We start from the raw sequence: 22,268 nt of genomic DNA, 5'->3' as shown, positions 1-22,268 counted from the left end.
TTGAGCTGCAAGCCTGGGAGTGACTCAGCCCCTCGGGGTCTTCGGAGAGCGCCTGCGGCCGCTTCAATGACTCTCCTGGGACGTGGAGCTAGGGAAGTGAAGCTAGAAGGGGAGAGTCCCGTGGTGGTGCTCCAAGTCTCTCCTCCTTCCCGGCGTCTGGCTGCACTCGACAAGTTTGGAGTTTAGCTAAAAGTTGACTACTGACTTCTGGTTTTGTTTGTTTTTACGCTGCAGTGACAAGGGTGTCCCCAGATATGTGGACAGAGTGCTTGACATTTCTCGAAATTCTTTTATTTTGCGAGCTTAGACGGATCACGTTGAGCCTTTGATCTTCCACACACGTGTGGAAGTGGACCAGGTATCCAGGCGTTGATTCTCCAAGCTCTTGCTTACTCCGCCTCCCCTGGTGACCCAAGCCAGAGCCACAGCCACGGGCCCCAACGCCCAGGGCTTTCTCACCAGAAGGATGTTGGGTGGGAAGAGGAGGGGTAGCACTGAGGAATTTTAAAGGGTCCTTCCCAGGTCTTTATGGTTTGTGCTTGACTACATTTCAGCGTTAGATATCAAAAGGGGAGGTCATGGCTGAGGCCTAGCGAGAAGGAGCCCCAGCTTATTTTGCTTAGAAAGAGTCTAGTGAGGAAGACACCCCGGAAATGAATCCTGGTCCTCTACCCAGTTTCTGAAAGAGCCAGCTCACAGCTTAGATCTCTGAAGTGCTGTGATTGTCTTAGGGTTTCTATTGCTGCCATGAAACACCACAACCAAAGGCAAGTTGGAGTGGAAAGGGTTTATTTGGTTTATATTTCCATATAAGTGTTCATCGATAAAGGAAGTCAGGACAGGAACTCAAAACAAAGCAGGACCCTGGAGGCAGGAGCTGAAGCAGAGGCCATGGAGGGGTGCTGCTTACTGGCTTGCTGTTCAGCTTGCTCAGCCTGCTTTCTTACAGAGCTCAGGACCATTAGCCCAGGGGTAGCACCACCTACAATGGGCTGGGCCTTTCCCCCTCAATCACTAATTAAGAAAATGCCCTAAAGGGTTGTACAACTCCAGCTTTTAGGGAGGCATTTTCTCAGTCTAGTTTCTCTCCTCTCAGATGATATAAAACTAGCCAGCACAGTTGTATTCTGCACTCCCTGACAAAGGCTTGGAAAAAGGCAATTTTGCTTGAAGACTGTCTTTCCCTAACTAGAATCCCAACATTTCGATCAACGCAGAAAACAAGATCAGAGGCCATCTCCTCCCCTTACCCTCAGAGCTGCCTCACAGTCTTCCTAAGTTGCTCTGTCAGTTGTGCAATCACCCAGCTAGACAATGCCATTTAAAATCCTTCCCACTGGAATCTTTTGAGAAAGCATATTTTAGGGTAAGTGGGGACAATTAGCATATGTCTGCACACAATAATAACATGGTATCATTTTCTCACCTCTCTGAAATGCTGTTGGGATTTTAGGTTCATCGCTTTTATGGACCACAGGCAAGAAAAAGAAAATTGCTGCAATTAACCCAAGGAATACCATTGCTTGTAAGAGATGCTTTAGTTGATTGTAAAGACACTAGAATTACGGCTGGAGAGATGGCTCAGTGGTTAAGAGCACTGACTGCCCTTCCAAGGGTCCTGAGTTCAATTCTCAGCAACCACATGGTTGGCTCACAACCATCTGTAATGGGATCCGATGCCCTCTTCTGGAGTATCTAAAGGTGGTGACAGTGTACTCACATCTATAAAAATAAATAAATCTTTAAAAAAAAAACTGTTTGAGGCAGGTAGTGGTGGTGCATGCCTTTAATCCCAGCACCTGGGAGGCAGAGGCAGGCGGATTTCTGAGTTCGAGGCCAACCTGGTCTACAAAGTGAGTTCCAGGACAGCCAGGGATACACAGAGAAACCCTGTCTCAAAACAAAACAAAACAAAACAAAACAAAACAAAACAAAACCAAAAAACCAAAAAAAAAAGTTTGATAAAAAGGACACTGGAATTTTAAATAAAAGTGATAAAACACATGACAAGTTTTTTGACAGTTCAAAGATACAAAGCATAGAATTTTTTTTCACCCACAGAGATGTTTCTAGACTCTGAAGCCTGAAAGCTAGCGAAGCTAAACCCTGTCTGCAGGGGGCTTTCTACCTGTAACTCATGCCGCATTGCTCCTTAACATCAGAGTTAATCTGTTCTTTCACGTGTCAGGATACCCTCTGTGCATCACTCTTTTGTGCTTCCGGGTCATTGCTGAATATAATGTTACTTATTAGTCACAGACGCTGAGATACTGGGACAGACACCGTCATACTGAAATGATTATTAACAAGGGTGAAGTGTATATCGTGTGCATACACTGGATAAAATCATTCATTCCTAAAACCCTGGGTTAGAGTGGAGTAAGTTTGAAAAACTTTAAAAGCTTTTTAAATGTGTTTTGCCTTGCATGTGTTTGTACCACGTGCATGCCTAGTGACCACAGAGTTCAGAAGAGGGCACTGGATTCCCTGGAACTGGAATTATAAATGGTTGTGAACCACTGTGTGGGTGTTGGGAACTGAACAAGGCCCTCTGCGAAGAGCAACAAGTGCTCTTAACCGAGCTGTCCATCCAGCCCCTGGAGTAAGTTTTCAGCATCCTCCCTAAAATGGCATTAAAATGTGTATTTTTGGAAATTTTCATTTAATATTTGGCTACCGATGAATTAAACTGTAGAGAGCAAAACTTGAGAAAACAAGAAGTGGCCTTCTGCCTTTGTCTGCAGTCTTCATGATTAATGTTAGGATTCTGTACATTATTCAATAATTACACAAATAAACATATGTAGGTCTACCTACCCTTTAAAAAACGTTGGACGAGCTGGAGAGAGAGCTTACAAGCAAGAGTACCCCAGTGTCATCCCCTGAACCACTGTGTATGAAAGCTAGGATGGTACGTAAGTGTAATTCCAGCACTAGGGAGGCAAGCAGAGACACGCAGATCCCTGGGACTCCCTGGCCAAACCACCTAGCCTACTCAGCGAGCTCCAGGCTAGAAGGTGATCCTCCTATCTCAAAAAAGGTGGGTGGTGCCTGAGGAATGACACTTGAGGTTGTTCAGTGGCCTTCACATGCACTGACACACCTATGTGAACATGCATGATCACACACACACACACACACACACACACACACACACACACACATTGATGGTAGAAATGGTGAGAAGTGTTAAGAGGATGCTTTGGGGAGCTGCTATATTAAAACAAAGGGTACCCTGAAGAAAGAAGGCTCTTGAAACATTGAAGTCATTACATTCTCCACATATTTCCTCAAGTGTCTCTCAGATTGTGGCGGCAGCACGGCCAGCAAAGGGAAGGGACAGAATGAGATATTTCCTCCTCTCCTTAGTAGTCTCTAAGATTCCTGAATATTCTTTAGAGCTTTCTTTTTAAATTTTTATGTGTACGGTTGTTTCTCCTGCACGTGTATCTGTACACTTGTGTTCATGCAGTGCCTTGCAGAGGCCAGAGAGGATATCTAACTCTGGGAATGAGGTCCACAGATGGTTTGTGAGCTGCCACGTGGGTGCTGGGAACTGAACCCCGGTCCTCTGGAAGAACAGCAAGTGCTCTCAAGCACTGAGCCATCTCGCCAGCCCCAGATCACTTACAAAAGAATTTGAAAGTACCCTCAGAAGCAATTGTAACTTTTAGCATGTACAAATGTGGATCTCTGGACTCCATCCTGGACCAATGTACTGAAAACGCCCCTGGGCGAGGATGAGCTCTGAGAGCTCCCACACAAATGTTTAGAGTAAGACATGGTATTCAGACATTAGCATGGACCCAAGTCAGCGGGAAGATTTAACCCACAGCGCTGGGCTGTGTCTCCAGAGACTTTGATGCAGTTGGTCTGAGGTGCTGCTGCTGCTGCTGCTGGGGATACTTGTGGGCTGTGGGTGGCAGTGAACACACTTTGTCAACCATAGCTTTAGAGAGAGCCAGAAAAACGGACTGTGGTTCCAAATCAGGCATGGTGGTGCACACCTGCAGTCTCAGCACCAGAGAGACACAAGCAGGGGAGTTGTAAGTTCTAGGCCAGCCTGTGCTACTACATAGTAAGCCCTTGTCTGAAACAAAATCAAACAAACTGATATTCCACATTCATGTATCCTTCAGTGAACAAAAGTGGTTGGTTTCAGATCTCTAAGGGGAGTCTGATCTGAGGATGCCATACCCTTTATATTTAACTGCCTGATATTTGAGGATTACCAAACGCCATCCTTCGTCAGACTTGAAATCATCTCTCAGTAGTTGTGGCCAATGGAAAGGAAGTGCGGAGAAAAGGATGCCAAGTCCCTCAGCTTTAGTTCTTTGCCACTCATGCCCAACCTTTCTGTCACTTTTATAACGGATGTCCATTCGTTGTGAATGATGGACAAGCTCACCAGGGCTAATACGAATTCCCTACAAAGGAGTCTCAGCTTTACAGCACCGTTCCCAGTGGGATGATTTGTACACTCTGGGCTCTTACAGTCCCCATTTTAACTTGCCTGGCACCAAACAGTGTGAGTCATTAGCCATCCTCCCCTGTTGATGGTTTGCGCCAGTGTTTAAAAACAAACATGGCATCACTGTGGCGTAAACGTTAATCTCTGGATGTTAGGAGCACTGTTCCTTTTAGCCACTAACTCTACCTGTTTCGGGTATTGTTTCCATGGCTCTATTCAAAGCTCTCCAAAGATAATAGAATATTCTAGGAATTCACCTAGTCATTTCCTTTTATAGCAGCTGGTGGTGGTAATATGAGAGTCCGTGTCCCATGAAAGCACAGGAAGAAAGGGGAGGCACTTCCTGGTCTGCCTAAGACCTCCACATTCATTCTCCAAGCAAACAGTAGGTTTAAATAATTTCCAAACTAGCCAGGAGGAGACCTGTTTTTGTTTTTTGTTGTTACAAACTTGTATTGGTATTTTAGGTTTAGAAATAGCGTCTCTCATGATGGAATAACAAGTATTTCTGCTAACTAGCCCCCAGGACAGTGGTAAGCACCTATATAGCCTAGGTTATTGAGCAAGGGCCAAATTTAGTATGTGTTTAAAACAAAACAAATATTTTGTTCATCAGGTCACTGTAGTGCACACTTGTAATCCCAGCACTTGAGAGGCAAGGGCAGGACCACCAGGAGTTCAAGACCACCCTCAGCTACTTAGGTTCTATGGTGACTTTGACGTCATCTGGGCTACATGAGATTCTGTCTTAAAACAGAAACTTCAGTTCGTGTATAAAGGGATAAAGTCTAGTGTATTTTAGTGTAGAGCTTTTACATATAAGGAAAACAAGGCAGCTGACTAGGTCCATACTGTTTTATATGGAAATCGAAAGGATGTTCAGTTGACACAAGATCATCAGTAGACGCTCCATCCATCCAACTGTCCATGTAAAGAAGTATTGGATTCATGAGGACATGGGAAGGGATGCACACTGTCCTCCGCACCCCATCTCCAGACTCCTTTCTGCACCTACTATTTCTAAGGCACTGCCAGGCACTCAACTGAGGAGTGGGAAGCACACAGCTTCTGGAGCGACTGTTTTCTACCCGTGGGTCGTGACTCCCTTGGCAAACTTCTAGCTCTGAAAAAAGTTACATTATGATTCATAACAGTAGCAAAATTACACCTATGAGGTAGCAATAAAAATGATTTTATGGTTGGGTATCAACACAATATAAGGAACTGTATTAAAGGGTCTCAGCATTAGGAAGGCTGAGAACCAATGACCTGGAGCTTAGAGACTATTTTAAGCCATTACCAGGTCCTGGCTTCAGTACCCGAGGCAATGGCACTTTCAAATAGCTAACTGGCAGTAAGCTCTAACACACACGAAGTACACTCTCACCATTCCCAGTTCTGCGGTTGCTTCTCTAGATGTCTGAGGGATACCACTAACCCCCACTTAACCACAAGAATCATAAAAGTCACATCATGAATAGTAATTCTAATTAGTGTCCACACACCCACCCACAAGCTGCCCCAGGGACCTGCACATTAAAGCTCTGATGGTTTGTACCACACAATGACAACACAGGTTGGTATCCTACTTGGTCACTAAGTTCCTGAATAACGTACCCAGGTCTTCCCTCTCTGGAGCTCATAGAGCAGGCATATTGATGGAGAAGTGACTGAGGCAGCGCGTACTGCCGTGGCTTTTGCCTTTTAAAGTGCCAGGTATGGGCCAGTTGTGGCACATACCTTTAGTGCCAGCAGTTAGGCCAGCCTGGTCTACATAGCTAGTTCGAGGCCAGCCGGGGATGCGCAGTGAGACCCTATATAAAAACTGAAGTGTCAGGTGCCACTGTAGAAGCTTGGGGAATACAGTACTCTCAACCGTCTTGACTAAAGATGTCTTATAATATTGGAAACACGATCATGCCAAAATACAGGAACCAACTTTGTGAAAAGCATTATAGTTTCAATTGTTTAGTGTTAATGGCCTACAAAGGTAAGTCAGGTGGGGGCTGGGGAGATGGTTCAGTGGGAGGAAGGGCTTCCTGCACAAGCGTGAGAACTAGAGTACCAGTCTCAGTACCCATGTAGAAGCTGGGCATAGTGATGCAGGCCTGTAATCACAGTGCTGGGGAGGAGAGTTGGGGAGGAGGGTGGTGGAGGGGGTGGGGAAGGAGGGTAGGGGAGGAGGGTGGGGAGTCAAAGGTGAAGCCTAGGGTCTAGCCAGCCAACAGAGCTAAAAGGCAAGCTCTAGTGTCAATGAAAGACTCTGTCTCAAAAACCAAGATGGAACAGCGATAGAGGATGACATTCAAAGTTGACCCTCTGGTTCCACACATGCGTGCACAGGCAAGCAGAACCACACAGATGTGCGTACATAGGCCATAAGAGTTGCCTCGGTCATGGTGTCTGTTCACAGCAATGGAAACCCCAACTAAAGCACCCTTTCCCCAATACTGGCTGTAGGAAGAGGAAAATTTGCTCTTAAGATGAAACTTACCCGATTGCTTCGAAGGCTAATGATGTGTAAGTGAAACAAAGCAAAACAACAAAAACAAACTACTCTCACGGTTATCAGTTGTTGTGGTAGAATTGTTCTGCAGTATTTGTCAAGAACATATGTTGCTTGGGGCTAGAGAGATTGTTACTTTTGCAGAAGACCTAGGCTCAATTCCCAGTTCCCACACAACGGCTTGTCCTTAGCTCCAGTGCCAGGGGGTCTGATGCCCTCTTGTGACAGCGATAGACACTAGGCATGCACAGGGGCACATGCACGTATGAGGTCAATACTCTTACATACAAGCCGGGCGTGGTGGTGCACGCCTTTAATCCCAGCACTCGGGAGGCAGAGGCAGGCAGATTTCTGAGTTCGAGGCCAGCCTGGTCTACAAAGTGAGCTCCAGGACAGCCAGGGCTATACAGAGAAACCCTGTCTTGAACCCCTCCCCAAAAACCAAAACAACAACGACAACAAAAAACCTCTCATATACATAGAAACTGTAAACATTGAAAAAACAATGTAGTCTGAAACAGCTATGAAAAATAGAGGATTCTGGGGCTGGAGAGATGGCTCAGCGGTTAAGAGCACTAACTACTCTTTCAAAGGCTCAATTCCCAGCAACCACATGGAAACTGACAACTGTCTATAACTCCAAGATCGGACACCTTCACACTGACATACGTGCAGGCAAACCATCAATGCACATAAAATAAAAATAAATTACAAAAAATTGGACTCTACTTATGAGAATTTTCCAAATTATGTTGATTTTAAACTTAAGTTCATTTTTCTCTAATAAGCAGATTTTACAATCCCTAAGGAAAAAAACCCTGTTGAATAAATGAGTAAGGTGTTGCGGAAGGTCTAGCTCAAAGGCCCAGGCTCCGACTATGCTTTCTCTTTCTTTCAATAACAGATCATTCTCTCTTCACTCCTTGTTTTAACTGGATTCTTAGTTGCCTAGAGACCACCGCAGCAGTTTGGACTGTGTATTGAACCCATCTTTAAGCTTGAGTCTCAATAAAGATGTTGGGAGATGGTGGGACTTTTAAGGGTTAATTAAACCAGCGGAGTTCTAACTTCATGAATAGAGTAGTGTCTTCAAGAGGCTGGATTAGGACTTGGGGGCAGAGTGGATTGTTCTATAAAGCAGTAGTTCTCAGCCTTCCCAAGGCTGCGGTCCTTTAATACAGTTCTTCGTGCTGTGGTGACCCCCAACCATACAATTATCATATTATTGCTACATCATACCTGAATTTTATAATATATTATGAGTCATAGTGTAAATATTCTGTTTTCTGATGGTCTTAGGCGACCCATGGGAAAGGGTGGTTTGGCCCCTGCGTGTTTCATTTCTTCCTCATGTACTACAATGGAATATGAGTGGCTGCTGCCCTTATCAGAGCCCTCAAGATCTTGGAATTAAATGAGCATTTCTGTCTTACAAAGTGCCCAGCTACAAGCACATTTTGTTATAACCATACAAAACAGACTGAGGTGAGGACTCTAGTTGGCTGGAATCTATTAACCAACAGGAAGGAGGCAAGAGTGACCTTTGGAATTCAAAGAGATTTGTTCTGACCTTCAGCCCCTCTTCCCGCCTCGGGTTGGGATCAGTGGAAAGTACAAGGCTGCCTGGATCTCTAGATTGCCTGTGGATCAGCTTACCTAAGGATGGTTGAACTTGAAGCCCCGTGTCCCCTCCTGCAGCAGCTTCCTCTGTACCCTAATCTGCACAGCTCTGGGTATATGACTTCTTTCACTGATGAGTCCCATCAAGAGTCTTCTACCCACTAAGTAAATTGGACTTATTAAAACACCCTAAAAAAAACCCACCACATTCATGTAATTAAGTAACATTTATTTTACATAAAACAATTTTCAAAGAATACATTTAAAAACCATCTAGATACTGATTTGATAGCATTACAAAAAAATTTAGAGGCACAATTGAAGTATTCAAATAAATGGTGCGGGTGAAGGTGGGGGTCTATACCTGTTGTCCACCGTGTTTCCTGTGACTCCCATACAGGAGCCTTCCTATGAGGCAGTAGTGCACTTTGAGTAAATTGAATAAATCACATAAAATATATACTTTTATACAGAAAGTGTTATTGTATCATCACTTTCAATTACTTATAAAAACTTCATTTGGAATTGCACAAAAGTTCTCCTTAAAACTGATAATTCCCAGAAGACAGGGCTTAGAACTCTATGTCTAAATAATTCCTTACAAATTAATTAGATCTCTATTTCTCCACAGATAGAAAACAATCTATGAAGAATTAATCATTTAAGTGGGACATTTAAAATTTCTTTTCATAGGAAAATAGGTTTATACATTTGTCCCTAGTCAGCTAAACTTTCTCCCCCCTACTTTAAAATAGATCACGGGGTATTAGAACTTTCCGAGGCAGTACCTGTGCCACAGTACTGTGTGTGTGTGTGTGTGTGTGTCCCCTCAGCCCATCTTGTCTATCCCTCTGCTGCAGTATCCAATTATCAAAAAGGCACGTGGCTACATTCTTCAGAACAGTTTTGGTCTTAAAAAAAATTCAGACACTTATAAGCCGTGATTCCAATCATGTTTTAAAACAAAAATACTAGACAAGCTCATTTCTCAAGGCAGGCAATAGAGAATCCACGAGTCCCTCGGCAGACAGCACGTCACTTTCCGTAGAACTTCTTGTTGAGCAGGTATATGAGAAGGTTCACGTTCACTTTCACCTTGTCGAACATTTTCATCACGGCCACCCCTTCATACTGCATCTGAAGTAAGTCCTGGAACCGAAGGGAAGGATGACATCGCAGTGTGACGTCATTGTTTAAAAACGGACTGGAAGAATCAATGATGAAATAGACCCGGCTGATCCAATAATCCCACTGTGGCTTCCAAAGCATTAGTCGGCTTAACAATACATGTGAGTGAGGACTTGGAATCCCGTGCCCTAGGCCTGGGGACTGTGCTATGGCAGCTCTGTGGTGAGAGCTGCATTTTAACAAGTTCCTAAGTGACAGTGAGTGGTGCTGTGGTCAGGACACACTTAGAGAATTACTGCTCTGCGTGGAAGAAAATGACTTTAATGATAGAGGGCTACAGTTATAATTTGGGGGTACAGAGCTAGTTTGTGTGTGAGAGCTTTTGGGCTTGAGCTTCAGCACTGGAAAAAAACTGCATGAAAGAAAATTATTATCCATTTAATATCAGACACGATTTTCATTTCAGTCTTACAATTAAAAAATTGTGTGTGTGTGTCCTTGCATGTGGAGGTCAGAGGACAACTTGTGAAAGTTCTCTCCTTCCACCATCTGAGTTCCAGGAATTAAACTCAGGGCTTTTGCAGCCCTGTTTGTTAGGTACTGTGTAATGCAGAGAGAGCCACACTGGCCTTCATCCCAGCTCACCTGAATATTGAGTTGCACCTTTTCCATCTCAACACCGAGGAATTTGGATCTGACGTCAAAGATGCCCATGTCCTCAGTAGCTATGATATCGAACATAACATTCTTAAACCTATTGAAGAGGAACAGTCAGACACGTGCAACCACAAGTAAACCACTATAGAAGAAAGAAGCGAACAGAGCCTCAACTCAGGATGAGAGAGCAAAGTAGTGTGACGATCCCAAGGCTGCCAAACACCCTGCATCATCTTCCACTACTGGGATCTGAGCGAGAATTTTTTTTTTTTAATTACAAAGGAACTAGCAGTTGTGATCTTTGGACATTGACTGATACCGCTGTTGGGACAGCAATGTTCATTAGGTAATAGTCTTTAGAGAAACTTCATGAGGTGAAAGGTGTATTCTCAGAGCTTATAGAATCAGTTGTTGTGGGTCAGGTCCTGGAAGGAGGAGGGAGTCAGAGAGAAGGCCACAGCCAAAGGACGACTTCTCTTGAGACAGGAGGGATATGCATTGAGGCTCATGATCTCTTGCAAAGGCAGAGCATGGTGTGCCTGCTGGGCCGTGCTCCCACCATTTCTGTTGGTCCTTCCACCTTAAATTCACACACTCCCAGCTTTGTGGGAGGTGGTTCTGACTAGGGGCTGTCACAGCTCATGGTTTTGAAATACAAACACTGTTTAGTAACTGCAGGTAACTCCTGCACCAAGATCAAAAGGCAGCCTTTCATGCTCACTGCTCTGTCTCAGTTCTTATGAAGGGACCAAGAGAGACCCTCAGATCCATACACTGGACAAACCCCAGGACACATAACTTCTGGATCCCCACCCTTCCCAGGACTGATCACATCAGTGCCTGATGCTGAAGGTCGGGTGGTGGGGTAAGACTAGTGATCTAGGCTAAGCCTTGCTAGAACAAACAGACCCTCCAAGCCACCAGGGACCACCGAGGAATGCTTAGTAACCGTGTGTGTGAGTGGAGGGCAGGCGTGTTCTCAGCAGATGCTGGCCTGTACTTACTGGTTGGTTTGAAGGTCATCTATGCCCAACAGGACACCTTTGTCATGTAGCTTTGCTGCTGTGTACCTCACTGGCTTCACTCTCTTCGTTCCTTTGGGTTCTGCTTTTCCATCCAGTTTAATTGATCTCCGAGAATTTCTGAGCAAAACAGAACAGACGACCTGTTGTCAAGATGTTCCTGACAGCACAGCCACCATGCCCAGAATGACCCCACTGCTGGAGGAGCGTGCGGGGTGGGGGTGGGGCGGGTAGGAGCTGTACTGATCTGCAGCAACTATGCCCAGAGTGACCCCACTGCTGGGAGGGGTGGGGCAGGGGTGTGTGTACTGATCTGCAATAGAAGGTGACAATTGTCCCCAGGCTTTGGAATCACTGTCCAACTGGATTTCCTAAGTGACTGAAGTTGGTATTTAAAATAAAAAGTATGCTGTGTTCTCAGGCATACCGAACTAAGTGTCTGTCTTAATAGTCACTGTAGGTAGCCCTGGAGGAACTACATGAACTTGCTGTTCCAAAGTGAAGGTATTAATACAACTAATTTAGCCCTGTTCCAAAATATGCTTTATACATATTATGCTCCAAATATATACTTTAAACCTATCAGTTTGTATTTTCCAAAATGAGCAGTTTCCATGGTGCTTTGAAATCAACGCATTCCTTTGCTATAAGTTATTTTCATTTAGCTTTTCAGAGCCACACCAGAGAAGATGGCATTCTCAATCCCGAGTTAAATAGGAGAAAATCAAGATCACAAACTATGAGAGACTCAGAACCCACATTAGGACTCAGAGTTCATATCTTAAAGTTGCTGTAATGCCCTGTGAAGCCAGACCACTAGGGATTATTTTTGACTGAAAGTTTGCTTGATTGATTTCTTCTTGGGTAGAGTGTTAAAAAAAAAAAAAAAAAAAAAAAAAAGACTTGCACAGTCTACAAGCAAATGAATGAAGACTGGGGCCGAGCTGGTAGATGAGGAGACTATCTCTTTTCTTCAGACTTCCTGTGAGTAATACTATCGATTTTCCTACAGAGTATCATTTCCTACTGCTCTTTATGCAGACGAAGGTTATCTGGAAACATTGTATCACACACTGAAATGGGTAATTAAACTTTAATCAGCATTGACCCAGTCTAGTGATAAGAATAATTATCAACAAAGAGTTGTCACTGAGAGTCATTATATTGTATATAAAAAAATTATAATTTGTGTACTAATGGATATGAGAGAGAGCCGCCAAAATTTGGTCTATTGTGTCAGGATTGACTTTAAAAAACATCAACATGGCCGGGCGGGGTGGTGCACGCCTTGGAGGCAGAGGCAAGTAGATTTCTGAGTTCGAGGCCAGCCTAGTCTACAAAGTGAGTTCCAGGACAGCCAGGGCTATACAGAGAAGCCCTGTCTCGAAAAACAAAAACAAAAACAAAACAAACAAACAAATCAACATGGACTTCTAAATCATTAAAGTTTAGATCATTAAGTTGTTTTGTGCAATTAGTAAATACCTGACTTGTCTAACACCATCAGGTAAACAAAATCCTGTTCATCATAAACAATCTCAAGTCAAGTAAACACATAGGTGCTGGATAGTTTTATGTTAAGTTGACTCATCTAAAGTCATTTGAGACCTTAAAGTCACTTTGAAGCCAATCTAGGAAAACCTCAATTGAGAAAACACCTCCATAAGATCAGCAGTAGGCAAGCCTGTAGGACATTTTCTTAATTAGTAATCAATGGCAGGGGTGGGATGGGGGTGGTGTGGTGGGGGTAAGCCCACTGTGGGTGGCGCCATCCCTAGGCTGGTGGCCCTGGGTTCTATAAGAAAGCAAGCTGAGCAAACCATGAGGAGCAAGCCAGTGAGCTGCACTCTTCTGTGTTCTCTGCTTCAGTTCCTGCCTCCAAGTTTCTACTTGAGTCCCCTCACTGATGGACTGTGATGAGGATATGCAAGCCAATAAAACCCTTTCCTCCCCAGCTGCTTTGGTCATGGTCTTTATCAGCAAATCGAAAGCAGACTAGAACAGTTCCAAACCAACCCAGGCCACCACCAGTACCGTAGTCTCCCCAAACAAAGCACAGCCCTGAGAACGGACACCAAGGGGATCTGAACTCACTTTCTTTTCAGGTTGTCTACACAGGTCTTGATGTAGGTGTCGTAATAATTAATTTGATCTTCATAAAACGCTGCCTTCTTATTAAGTGCGTTCAGGGTTTGCTGAAGTTTTGACAGCTCAGCTTTTCGAAGCTTGCGGTGGATTCTTTGATTTCGAATATCCTGAAACAGGTAAAAAGGCTTTATAATGATGGGCTGAAGCAAGCCTGCTTCTTGCTTCTTCTAACGACTGATACTTTAGAAGAAGAAAAAGCAGGCAGCAGGCCAGTGTATAACTGCTGATTATGGTTTATCTCAGGCACCTACCTCATCATATATATTAACACAACACAACACATTGTTATCACTTTCTGCCTCAGAACTGGAAAACGTCCAATTTGTATTTTAAGAGGGTTACTAAAGTTTATTTCCACCCCCCTCAGTGAGGGAAGTGGGCTGGGGAGATGGGTCAGTCAGTAAAGTGCTTTCCCAGGGACTTGAGTTCAGATCCCTAATATTCACATAAAAGCCTGGCATGGTGGTGCCTATGAGTAGCCCCAGAGCTGGGGGGCAGGGACAAGGAGACCTGTAGGGGGTGGGGGAGGTCATTGGCTAGCTAGTTAGCTAGCTGAATGTGCTGTGAAATTCAGGTTCCGGAGAGACTTGTCTCAAAACTAAGGTAGCAAGCTATGAAGAATGGCACCCAGTGTTAACCTCTGGATTTCATCAACCTACTCAGAGAAGAGTATAGACACACACACACACACACTTCACAGATACATATAAACACACATTTTACAGACATCCTCCCCCACTAAATTGGGAATCACCAAATAGTTTAAGAAAAAAAAAGCTTTTAGAAAGGCACAAAAGGCTGGGATGTAGTTCAGTTGGTAGAGTGCTTGCTTAACAGCATGCATGAAGCCCTGGGTCCGACAAATTAGGCATGATGGTGCACACCTGTCACCCCAGCACTCGGGAGGCTGAGGCAAGCAGTTCAGAAGTTCAAAGTGTTCCTGGAGGAGATGAAGAGCTAGAGAGCAACTGGGAAGACAGGAGACTCCATCACCAAGTTGGTAATGGAAAAGGGAATACAAAGAAAACATTAGCTGGAGAGATGGGATTTCTTCAGACTGCTTTGAATTTTCCTCTTTGAAGAATATTTTAAGCCCCAAAAGTTTATGTTTACATTGTATCTCCCTTTAGCGATGGCTCTCATGACTTGAGGAAGATTGAAAACTGAAAACTTACAATTGACATAAGATTCCATTTCTACAGCTCCACACTGAATTTGAACCACTAAGAACTAAAAAGACAGAGGAAAAAAAGAAAACTGTCTTTGTAATGAGCATATTTAGCCTTTTATCACTCCCTGGGCAATATAGAGTAGCACATATTTACACAGCACTTAGATTATATTTGGAATATATATATATATATATATATATATATACACACATACACACACACACACACATATATATATATATATATATATATATATATATATATATATATACACATACACACACACACACACATATGCATGCCATTATGATGGCACACACTGTTGGTCCCAGCCACTTCAGAGGCTGAGCCAGGAAGATGGCTTGAGCCCAGGGGTGAGTCAGTCTTGGCAACATGGTGAGACACATTTCATTTTACTTTTTAGTAAAACATGAGTGGGAGGATGTGAATAGCTCAAATGTAAACGTTCCACATTTCATATGAGAGATTCGAGCATCCATGTTATCAGCTGGAATCCTAAACCCAGTTCCCTTCAGATAGCAAGAAGATTTAAATAGAATACAGTTTTTTGTCTTCCGGCTCATAGATTATGAGAGTTGCATTAAAACTAAACTTGCAGATCTAGGTTTAAGACGTCATTTAGTAAGGGCTGGAGAGTTCTCAGTAGGTAAAAGCATTTGCCACGCAAGCCCAGTGACGTGTGTTTGAGGCCCAGAACCCATATAAAAACTCAGATGTGGCAGCATACAGCTGTTATTGCAGTGTTCCTTCTGTGAGATGGGAGCTGGGAACCAGAGTTGGCTGGAAGCTCGTGGGCCAGCTAGCCGGGAGGACTCTGCGCAGCAGACAAGAGAAACTCTGCCTCTAAAAGGTAGGCGTTGAGAACTCACAAAGGTTGTCCTATGACCTCCCTCCACACATACACTGCGGTACATATGTGCTGACACTCAGACTCACACATACACACACACACACACACACTCATGCTCTCTTTAAATAAAATTTAAAAGAATCCAGTAAACTATGAGAACATTTCCCTTGAGAATGGTGTCTGTTTCCCACTACGCTTCCTTAGTGAACAGATTAAAACCAACTGTTTCAGGAACTCCGAGGCAGATTCCCAAACACCTACTGAAAGAAAACTTCACTACTAAACAGAGACTCCTCAAACGTCAAACATTATGCTCAAAGAGAACTATTCTCCACCCAACTTTGAAAAGAAAGGGTGGCTTCTTTCCATTACTCAGGGCAGGAGAAATATCCCTTCTTGCTAAAGTGACCATCCCCTCCAGGGGATGACAGAGAGGGTGCCCCTCTAATCACTTAACTGCCTTTAAGCTCAGACCCACATGAATGTGTGCATTTGAGTCAAAAGAATGAAACATCATTTTTACCCAAATATGTCCTTCCTTATCCTCAGCAAACAGATCTCAACCACCTCCTGCTTCCTTGCACAAAGTTGAGATTACTTTCCCAGGAAACTCTCAAGTGAAAAAACAAAACAAAACCCGTGCCATGAGAAACAGAAACAAACCTTTGAGTCTGAGCTGGGGTAAGGCTCAACTGCTTCAAAGCAAATTTCCAGGGACATAGAGTTACCATCTCAATGGCAGCTCTGAAGAGCAATCAAGACTTTATGACAGGTAACAGTGAGGAAAACAGTATTTCCCAATGTCATAAAAAAAGCAAGCAAGCAAGCAAGCAAGCAAGCAAAAAAAAAAAAAAAACAACAACAACAACAACAAAAAAAACAACAAAAAAACAAGTAGCCCGTGGCTTAAAGTTATACCAACACTGCTTGTCACACCCCCAGAGTGGTCACCCTGGTGTGTTTGAACTCTCCTCCTGGCCTGGGGGAGCTGTATCAATTCCTTATAGAAGCCACAAACCCTTGAAACCTTTAAAAATTCTGAACACTAAGGAAAACAGGAACCCCGTATGTTCACATGAGTCCCCATGTCATCTCCCAGAATGCCCCACATGTGCCAACAAAGGTCTAGGTGGAAAAGAAAGATATTCCCAGACACCTTGGCAATCTCGTTGAGAATGTCTTGGTACTTGTTTTTGGAGGACACGTGTCCAGTCTGCTCCAGCGTCCGCAGATTCCTCTGAATTTTCCTCTTCTTTTGCTCGAGGGGCAGGCATGCATCTTCTATCACCGCTTGGCTCTGCTTCCCATCCTCCGGGGTCCTGGAGTCTACGATGGCACGGCTCTCCATGTCTTTGGCGTGCTCTAGTTCCTAAAGAGAGAATATCAACATGTCACTTTTCTTCTCATCCCTCCATGTCACAAATATGAAGTCTAAAGATTGGCACTTTGATGTGCTCTTCATGGTTTTGAAGGAAACTCTGAAAGAAAAACCATTTCCAATAAAAAAAAACAAACAAAAATAAGCAACAAACAAACAAACAAACACAAACAGCAAAAAAACAAAATTAAACAAGATGTAATACTGGACCTAATTTGGCCAAAGTTCAAAGGAGCTGTTTTCTTGCCTTAGTATAATCATTATTTTGTAATTCCCTGGATGAAGAATTTCTGGGTAGCCCAGTTGAGAAAATTAAAAGTACATTTTGTACTATCATGGGGCTGGCTCTGAGAGTCCACTGAGTTCGCACAAACCAGCCTCTCTAACAGAGATTCATAAGCCATTTAGCAGCAAGGCTGCCAGAGCGCTTCTTTCTCATCCCAGAATCCCTCTCTCCCAGTAAACTCAGCAGAGTGCCTCTGAACCACTGAGTAAAAATATTCCTGCAGATGACAGTTCCTAAGCGCATGGTGTGGACACAAATGAACGCTAGCCAGCCAGTCTGTCCAAGAAGACAGTAATACAAGGAGACAGGTGGTGTTCTATTTCACTGCACAGCAACCGACACCTCAGATCAATTCTATGATACAACTGTTATAGAGCAATAGGGCTTTGGGGAACAGAAATGGCTTACTGGGTCAGCAGGAAACAGCAATATACTTAGTACAATATACTTAATCTGTGTCAGGCACCACTGCATCCGTTTAGCATGCTCTTGCTTAGCCTCTGTTTCATTTAGTCTTCTCTGTGAATGAGAGATTACTTTACAGGTAAGGCAGCTAAGGCCCAGAAAGATTTCTAAGTGGACACAGTCACAAGCTAGGAGACATGAAGGTGTATGTGTCCAGGTATCTGTGAACGGTCTTTGTCACTAACTCATGCTACATCTGGGAAATATTGAAACAATTAGAGCTAAAAACAAAACCAAACCCTTTTATCTTAAATCAGTATATTTATATATCCAGATTGCTTAAAAACATCCACACATTTTCATACATAAGATGGCTTGAAGTTTTGATTTTTAAAAAAAATTAAATCTGCAGACAGAATGATTTCTTGGCAACCCATTACATTAAGAAGGACAGGAAATTTATGAGCACAACCCATTAAGAAGTAATTAGACAATTCTGTTAAATTGATTAGGAAGTGGCAGTTACTGGCACTAAAATAATAACACAGGGATTAATTGATTTATTTCAGAATGAACTGAGTAATTTTTTTCTTTTGTTGTTGTTGAGTCAGCCCAGCCTGGCCTTGGCCTCCTGAGCCTTCTGTCCAGTGCTGGTATTACAGGCACCTAATTAATGTAGCTCTGGCTATCCCGGAACTCATTATATAGAGCAGGCTAGCCTCAGACCACAGAAATTGTCTGTCTCTGCTTCCCAGATATAGGGATTAATGGCACTATGCCACAATGTCCAGTTTAATGATGCATCCTAAAAGATGTTAGTAAAATGTTTAATCTCAGACTGTCCTGAAACCTGAGTTGTGTGTAGCCATGTAAAGGCACCAGGACACCATGGCCTCAGACTCTCACTTTGGATGCATGTTTTTTATGTGAGAGATCTTCTCTCTTCTAAGTTAGCAGATATACAACAAGGATTTTGACATCCTATCCAACAGCATGGTTTCTTCACTGATGTATCCAGTCATCTACTGCATGACAAAGCTTATGGTTCATATCCAGAGACTCTGCACGTACAGAACTGGATTCCTACTGTAGAAAAAAAAATAACACCCAGTACACATTTGAGAAAGCATCTTCCACTTCTCTCCTACTGATATTCCATGTGGGCTTCAGATATGAAGTCCATCGTCTACACTAAGGGACTTCAGACATGTATGTTTCTATGTGACAGTGAATATTTGGTGTGGACACTAAGACCATCTGCCATCTATCTATTAACTTATTATTGTCCATGTGAACACCAGTCACCTGCTGCTCAGTTGCTGGGGTCTCTAAGATTTCAGTCAGCGTGCTCCCTGGCTGGTTCCGGGTCACATCAATGATCAGCTTTTTGGTCCTTAACAAAGGAGAAAAAAGAGACCGATGTTCAGACAGCAGTTAAGATACATAAAACTCTGGTTCTCTCATAGGAATACATTAAGCCGCTTCTGTGATTCCCTAAAGTGTTCTTGCGCAAAACGCCTAAGAGCCTGCAGATGCCAGATAAGCAGCGTCTGGGCTTTAGATGCTTAAGACAGTGATATTAGTCTCTCAGGACTGCACACAACTATGTCATAAGATTCCTGCTGCTGGAAAGGACATAGGAAGGCCTGCCTAACTGACTTCTGAGCCTATGGATACATCATATCTAAACTGCCTCGTTTGCTTCATCGAGAAAGGTATAAGCCAGTGTGAAGGCCAGTGGAAGCAGAAGTCACCTGTGAGCTTCAGGCTTTTGGTGAGCCCAGCAAAGGGACATAGAAGATTGGCAGATAGAGCCGTGTGTGTGTGTGTGTGTGTGTGTGTGTGTGTGTGTGTGTGTCCGCGCACGCCTGCACTTGTGTGCCTGCATGGAACCGAGAACAGGAGAGCTGTTCTAGACAAGTTCAGGGCTGACAAACCACCCTGGAAGTGCTGAACCATTCATTCTTCCATAGGTGCTCTTTAGCAACTGGCTGTCCCTTTTAATTAGGGGTTGGCTTATGTAATTACATCGAAGGTGGGGGCTGGGGATGTATCTCTGTAGAACAAGTGTGAGGCCCTAAATTCAAACCTTCATACTACGGAAGCCACACAGCAACAAGACAAAAACTCAAAAGGGCCAACGTTCTCATTTGATCACTGTTAGCCATGGTGGGAAGTGTTTTGTTTGAAAAAGGCTCTCATCTCCCAGAAGACAGAAACATCAACAGTAGTTGGTGAGCTACACACAGGTCAGAGCTGCTGCTTGCTCTTATCACAGCCCTGGTCCTCTACTGAATTTCAGTGCTGTCAAAGACAATAACTTTCTTCCTTAACCACAGCAGGAACTGTCCATGCAGCATGAAAGTGGAAATGAAAATAAGTCATATTCTGAAGCCACAAGGGTGGCTTTCTCCTGAATCAGTCCTGGTTAACCCCAAATGTGAGATTTTAAAAATGAGAGAAGATCCAGTAAGTCATTTGCAAATGTGGCCTTTCCCATTTCCTATTTATGCCACATCTTCACGAGAAGAGTGAGTGTGCGTGACAGACACAGCTTCCTCTTCTCCCTTCTCCAGGGTCTCTGCAGAGCCATTTCCTCTAGCCCCAGTGACCCTTGCCTGCTAGGGATTTTCAGGCTGTCTGAGAATGCACAACTAAAGACTCCAGAGAGTCAAATGTGGGTACACAGCTAATTATAGCCCCGTGGGAGATGGCAGTGTTCCTGAGGTGGCCAGGCCTCAGGAAGCTGCACGTCCCTTCCCACACACACACCCCAGCTCCCTCTAATCATCATCAGGAATGAATTAGACAGAGATTTAGCATCTAGCCCAGGCTGGCCTCAAATTTGTGATCCTAAATGTTTGTATTACAGGCACGCTCCCCCATGCCTGGCTTTCAGGCAGAAACACTGAGCTGAAAACAAAACCTTTGAATGACTTTAAAAAACCGTCGACCCTGAGTGATTCTTATTTGAAACAACGTTCTAGCAGCTACGTTCTGCTAATTAACAATTATGTGACATCATTTATATCAGCTTCCATCGCAACTGAAAACTATTTGCTCACGAGTTGCTGAAGGACAAATTGCACAAATAATTTTGTTTTTTGTTCTTGGAATTCTTAGATGACGTCAGGCCTGTGGAATTCATTGTCAAAGTTCTACCTTCACGGTCTATATCTAAGCCGGCACCTGCTTCAAGTGCAGGGATCTCAACTTCCCCTCCCTACTATGTGCTCAAGGGCACAGGGCATTGTGGACAGGCAGATCGGGCAGATCCAAGGCCACCTGGAGCTCCCTGCACCCCACCCCCTCACAGTTCCTGTTTGTGATTAATGAGCTGCGTGGGTCAGTGCAAATTATGTAATCCTTATAGGGTTTTTGTTTTGTTTTGTTTTGTTTTGTTTTAATTTTTAAAAGGGAAACAATTTGACAGAAAGACGTCATGTAAACAGCCCTTTGTGTTGCGGTCTGACAGATGGTGAGGAGCACACCTGTAACCATGGGAACTATGTTGCACAAGATGGCAGCTGCTGACCATCACGTCCCACTGAGCCCCTGAAACCTGGCTGGACCAGACGGACAGATGTGAGTGCAGGACACACATTCTAAGCTAAAGACTTAGCACAGATGCACAACGCCTCCTTAACAATCTCTTCCATTCATTTCTATAAGAAATGAAAATGTTTTTTAATACATTGAGTTAAATAGAACATAATTACTAAACAATTCTGCTCCCAACCAAAAAAAAAAAAATCACTGGCATATGAGAGTGGTGACAGACCTGTCAGTGACCCTGATCTGACCACTGCATATGGCACCCATGTATCGAAATGTCACACTACATTCTATAAATAGGAACACTCATCATGTGTCATCTTTTTAGATGTGTAAATAAACACTGGAAAAAATGGAAAGATGAGAAATGATTTCACATGATTCTTTCTAGAATGTGGCTTTTAGAACATTTAAGGTTCTATGTGTGGATCCTACTAAAAAAAAAATTTTTTTTTTTTTTTTGAAAATGCAATAGCCAAACATTCCATTCCCCAACTGGAAGCTAGTCGTCTAAAGATCTAGTTAGTCATAGGACCTCAGCACAAAGAGGCTGCTGGAAGACAGCCCACTGTCTGAAACACAGATGGAGCAACAGAGAGCTCCGAGGCCTAATGGGTAGACAAGCATCATCATCACACTTGGGGATCTAGCATTGCAGAAGCCAAAGCAAGCTGCCGGCCTGCATCATCCACAGCGCCTTATCCTCCTGTGGGAGTTACCTGTGCCTCCTACCATCCCTACCTCCTGTTTGTGCTGTGGATGAAACATAAACAAACTAAGCACATTCTCTACAACTGAGTCACAGCCCAAGGCACCGTCCCCTCTTCTAGCACCTTTCCAAGATAAAAGCCCCTGAGGTCTTTAAGGTCTCTAAACCTTTGCAGAATAACATCTATAGAGAGTTCCCAGTTTGGGTCACTGTTGTCAATGACATTCTGAAAGTGCCCTCCTCACCCAGGGCAAACGTAACTTTCTAGCTGTGCCTAGCCGACATGTTGTATACCAGCCTGTAGAGTATTCAACCATCTGTAAGACAGGCTCATCGAAAC

General features: G+C 43.7%; 1 protein-coding gene across 1 annotated transcript in view; it reads right to left on the bottom strand.

Moving 5' to 3' along the window:
- Positions 1-8,809: 8,809 nt before the first annotated feature.
- The window catches only part of Iqgap2 (IQ motif containing GTPase activating protein 2), a 259,461-nt gene continuing 246,002 nt past the window's right edge, over positions 8,810-22,268 (bottom strand). Inside the window, exons 31-36 of the mRNA XM_021180833.3 lie at positions 18,970-19,057; positions 16,752-16,964; positions 13,499-13,659; positions 11,387-11,524; positions 10,371-10,479; positions 8,810-9,746 (exon numbers count right to left, since the gene is read on the bottom strand). Of these exons, the coding sequence (XP_021036492.1) occupies positions 9,633-9,746; positions 10,371-10,479; positions 11,387-11,524; positions 13,499-13,659; positions 16,752-16,964; positions 18,970-19,057 (823 nt within the window). The 3' untranslated portion in view covers positions 8,810-9,632. The remainder of the gene's footprint in view (positions 9,747-10,370; positions 10,480-11,386; positions 11,525-13,498; positions 13,660-16,751; positions 16,965-18,969; positions 19,058-22,268) is intronic.

This window comes from Mus caroli, unplaced genomic scaffold (genome assembly GCF_978045245.1).
Source record: "Mus caroli unplaced genomic scaffold, Mus_caroli_1 scaffold_15, whole genome shotgun sequence".
In the NCBI taxonomy this organism is placed as follows: domain Eukaryota; kingdom Metazoa; phylum Chordata; class Mammalia; order Rodentia; family Muridae; genus Mus; species Mus caroli.
Note: the sequence above shows the minus strand (reverse complement) of the source record. Positions and strands in the feature narration are given on the sequence as shown.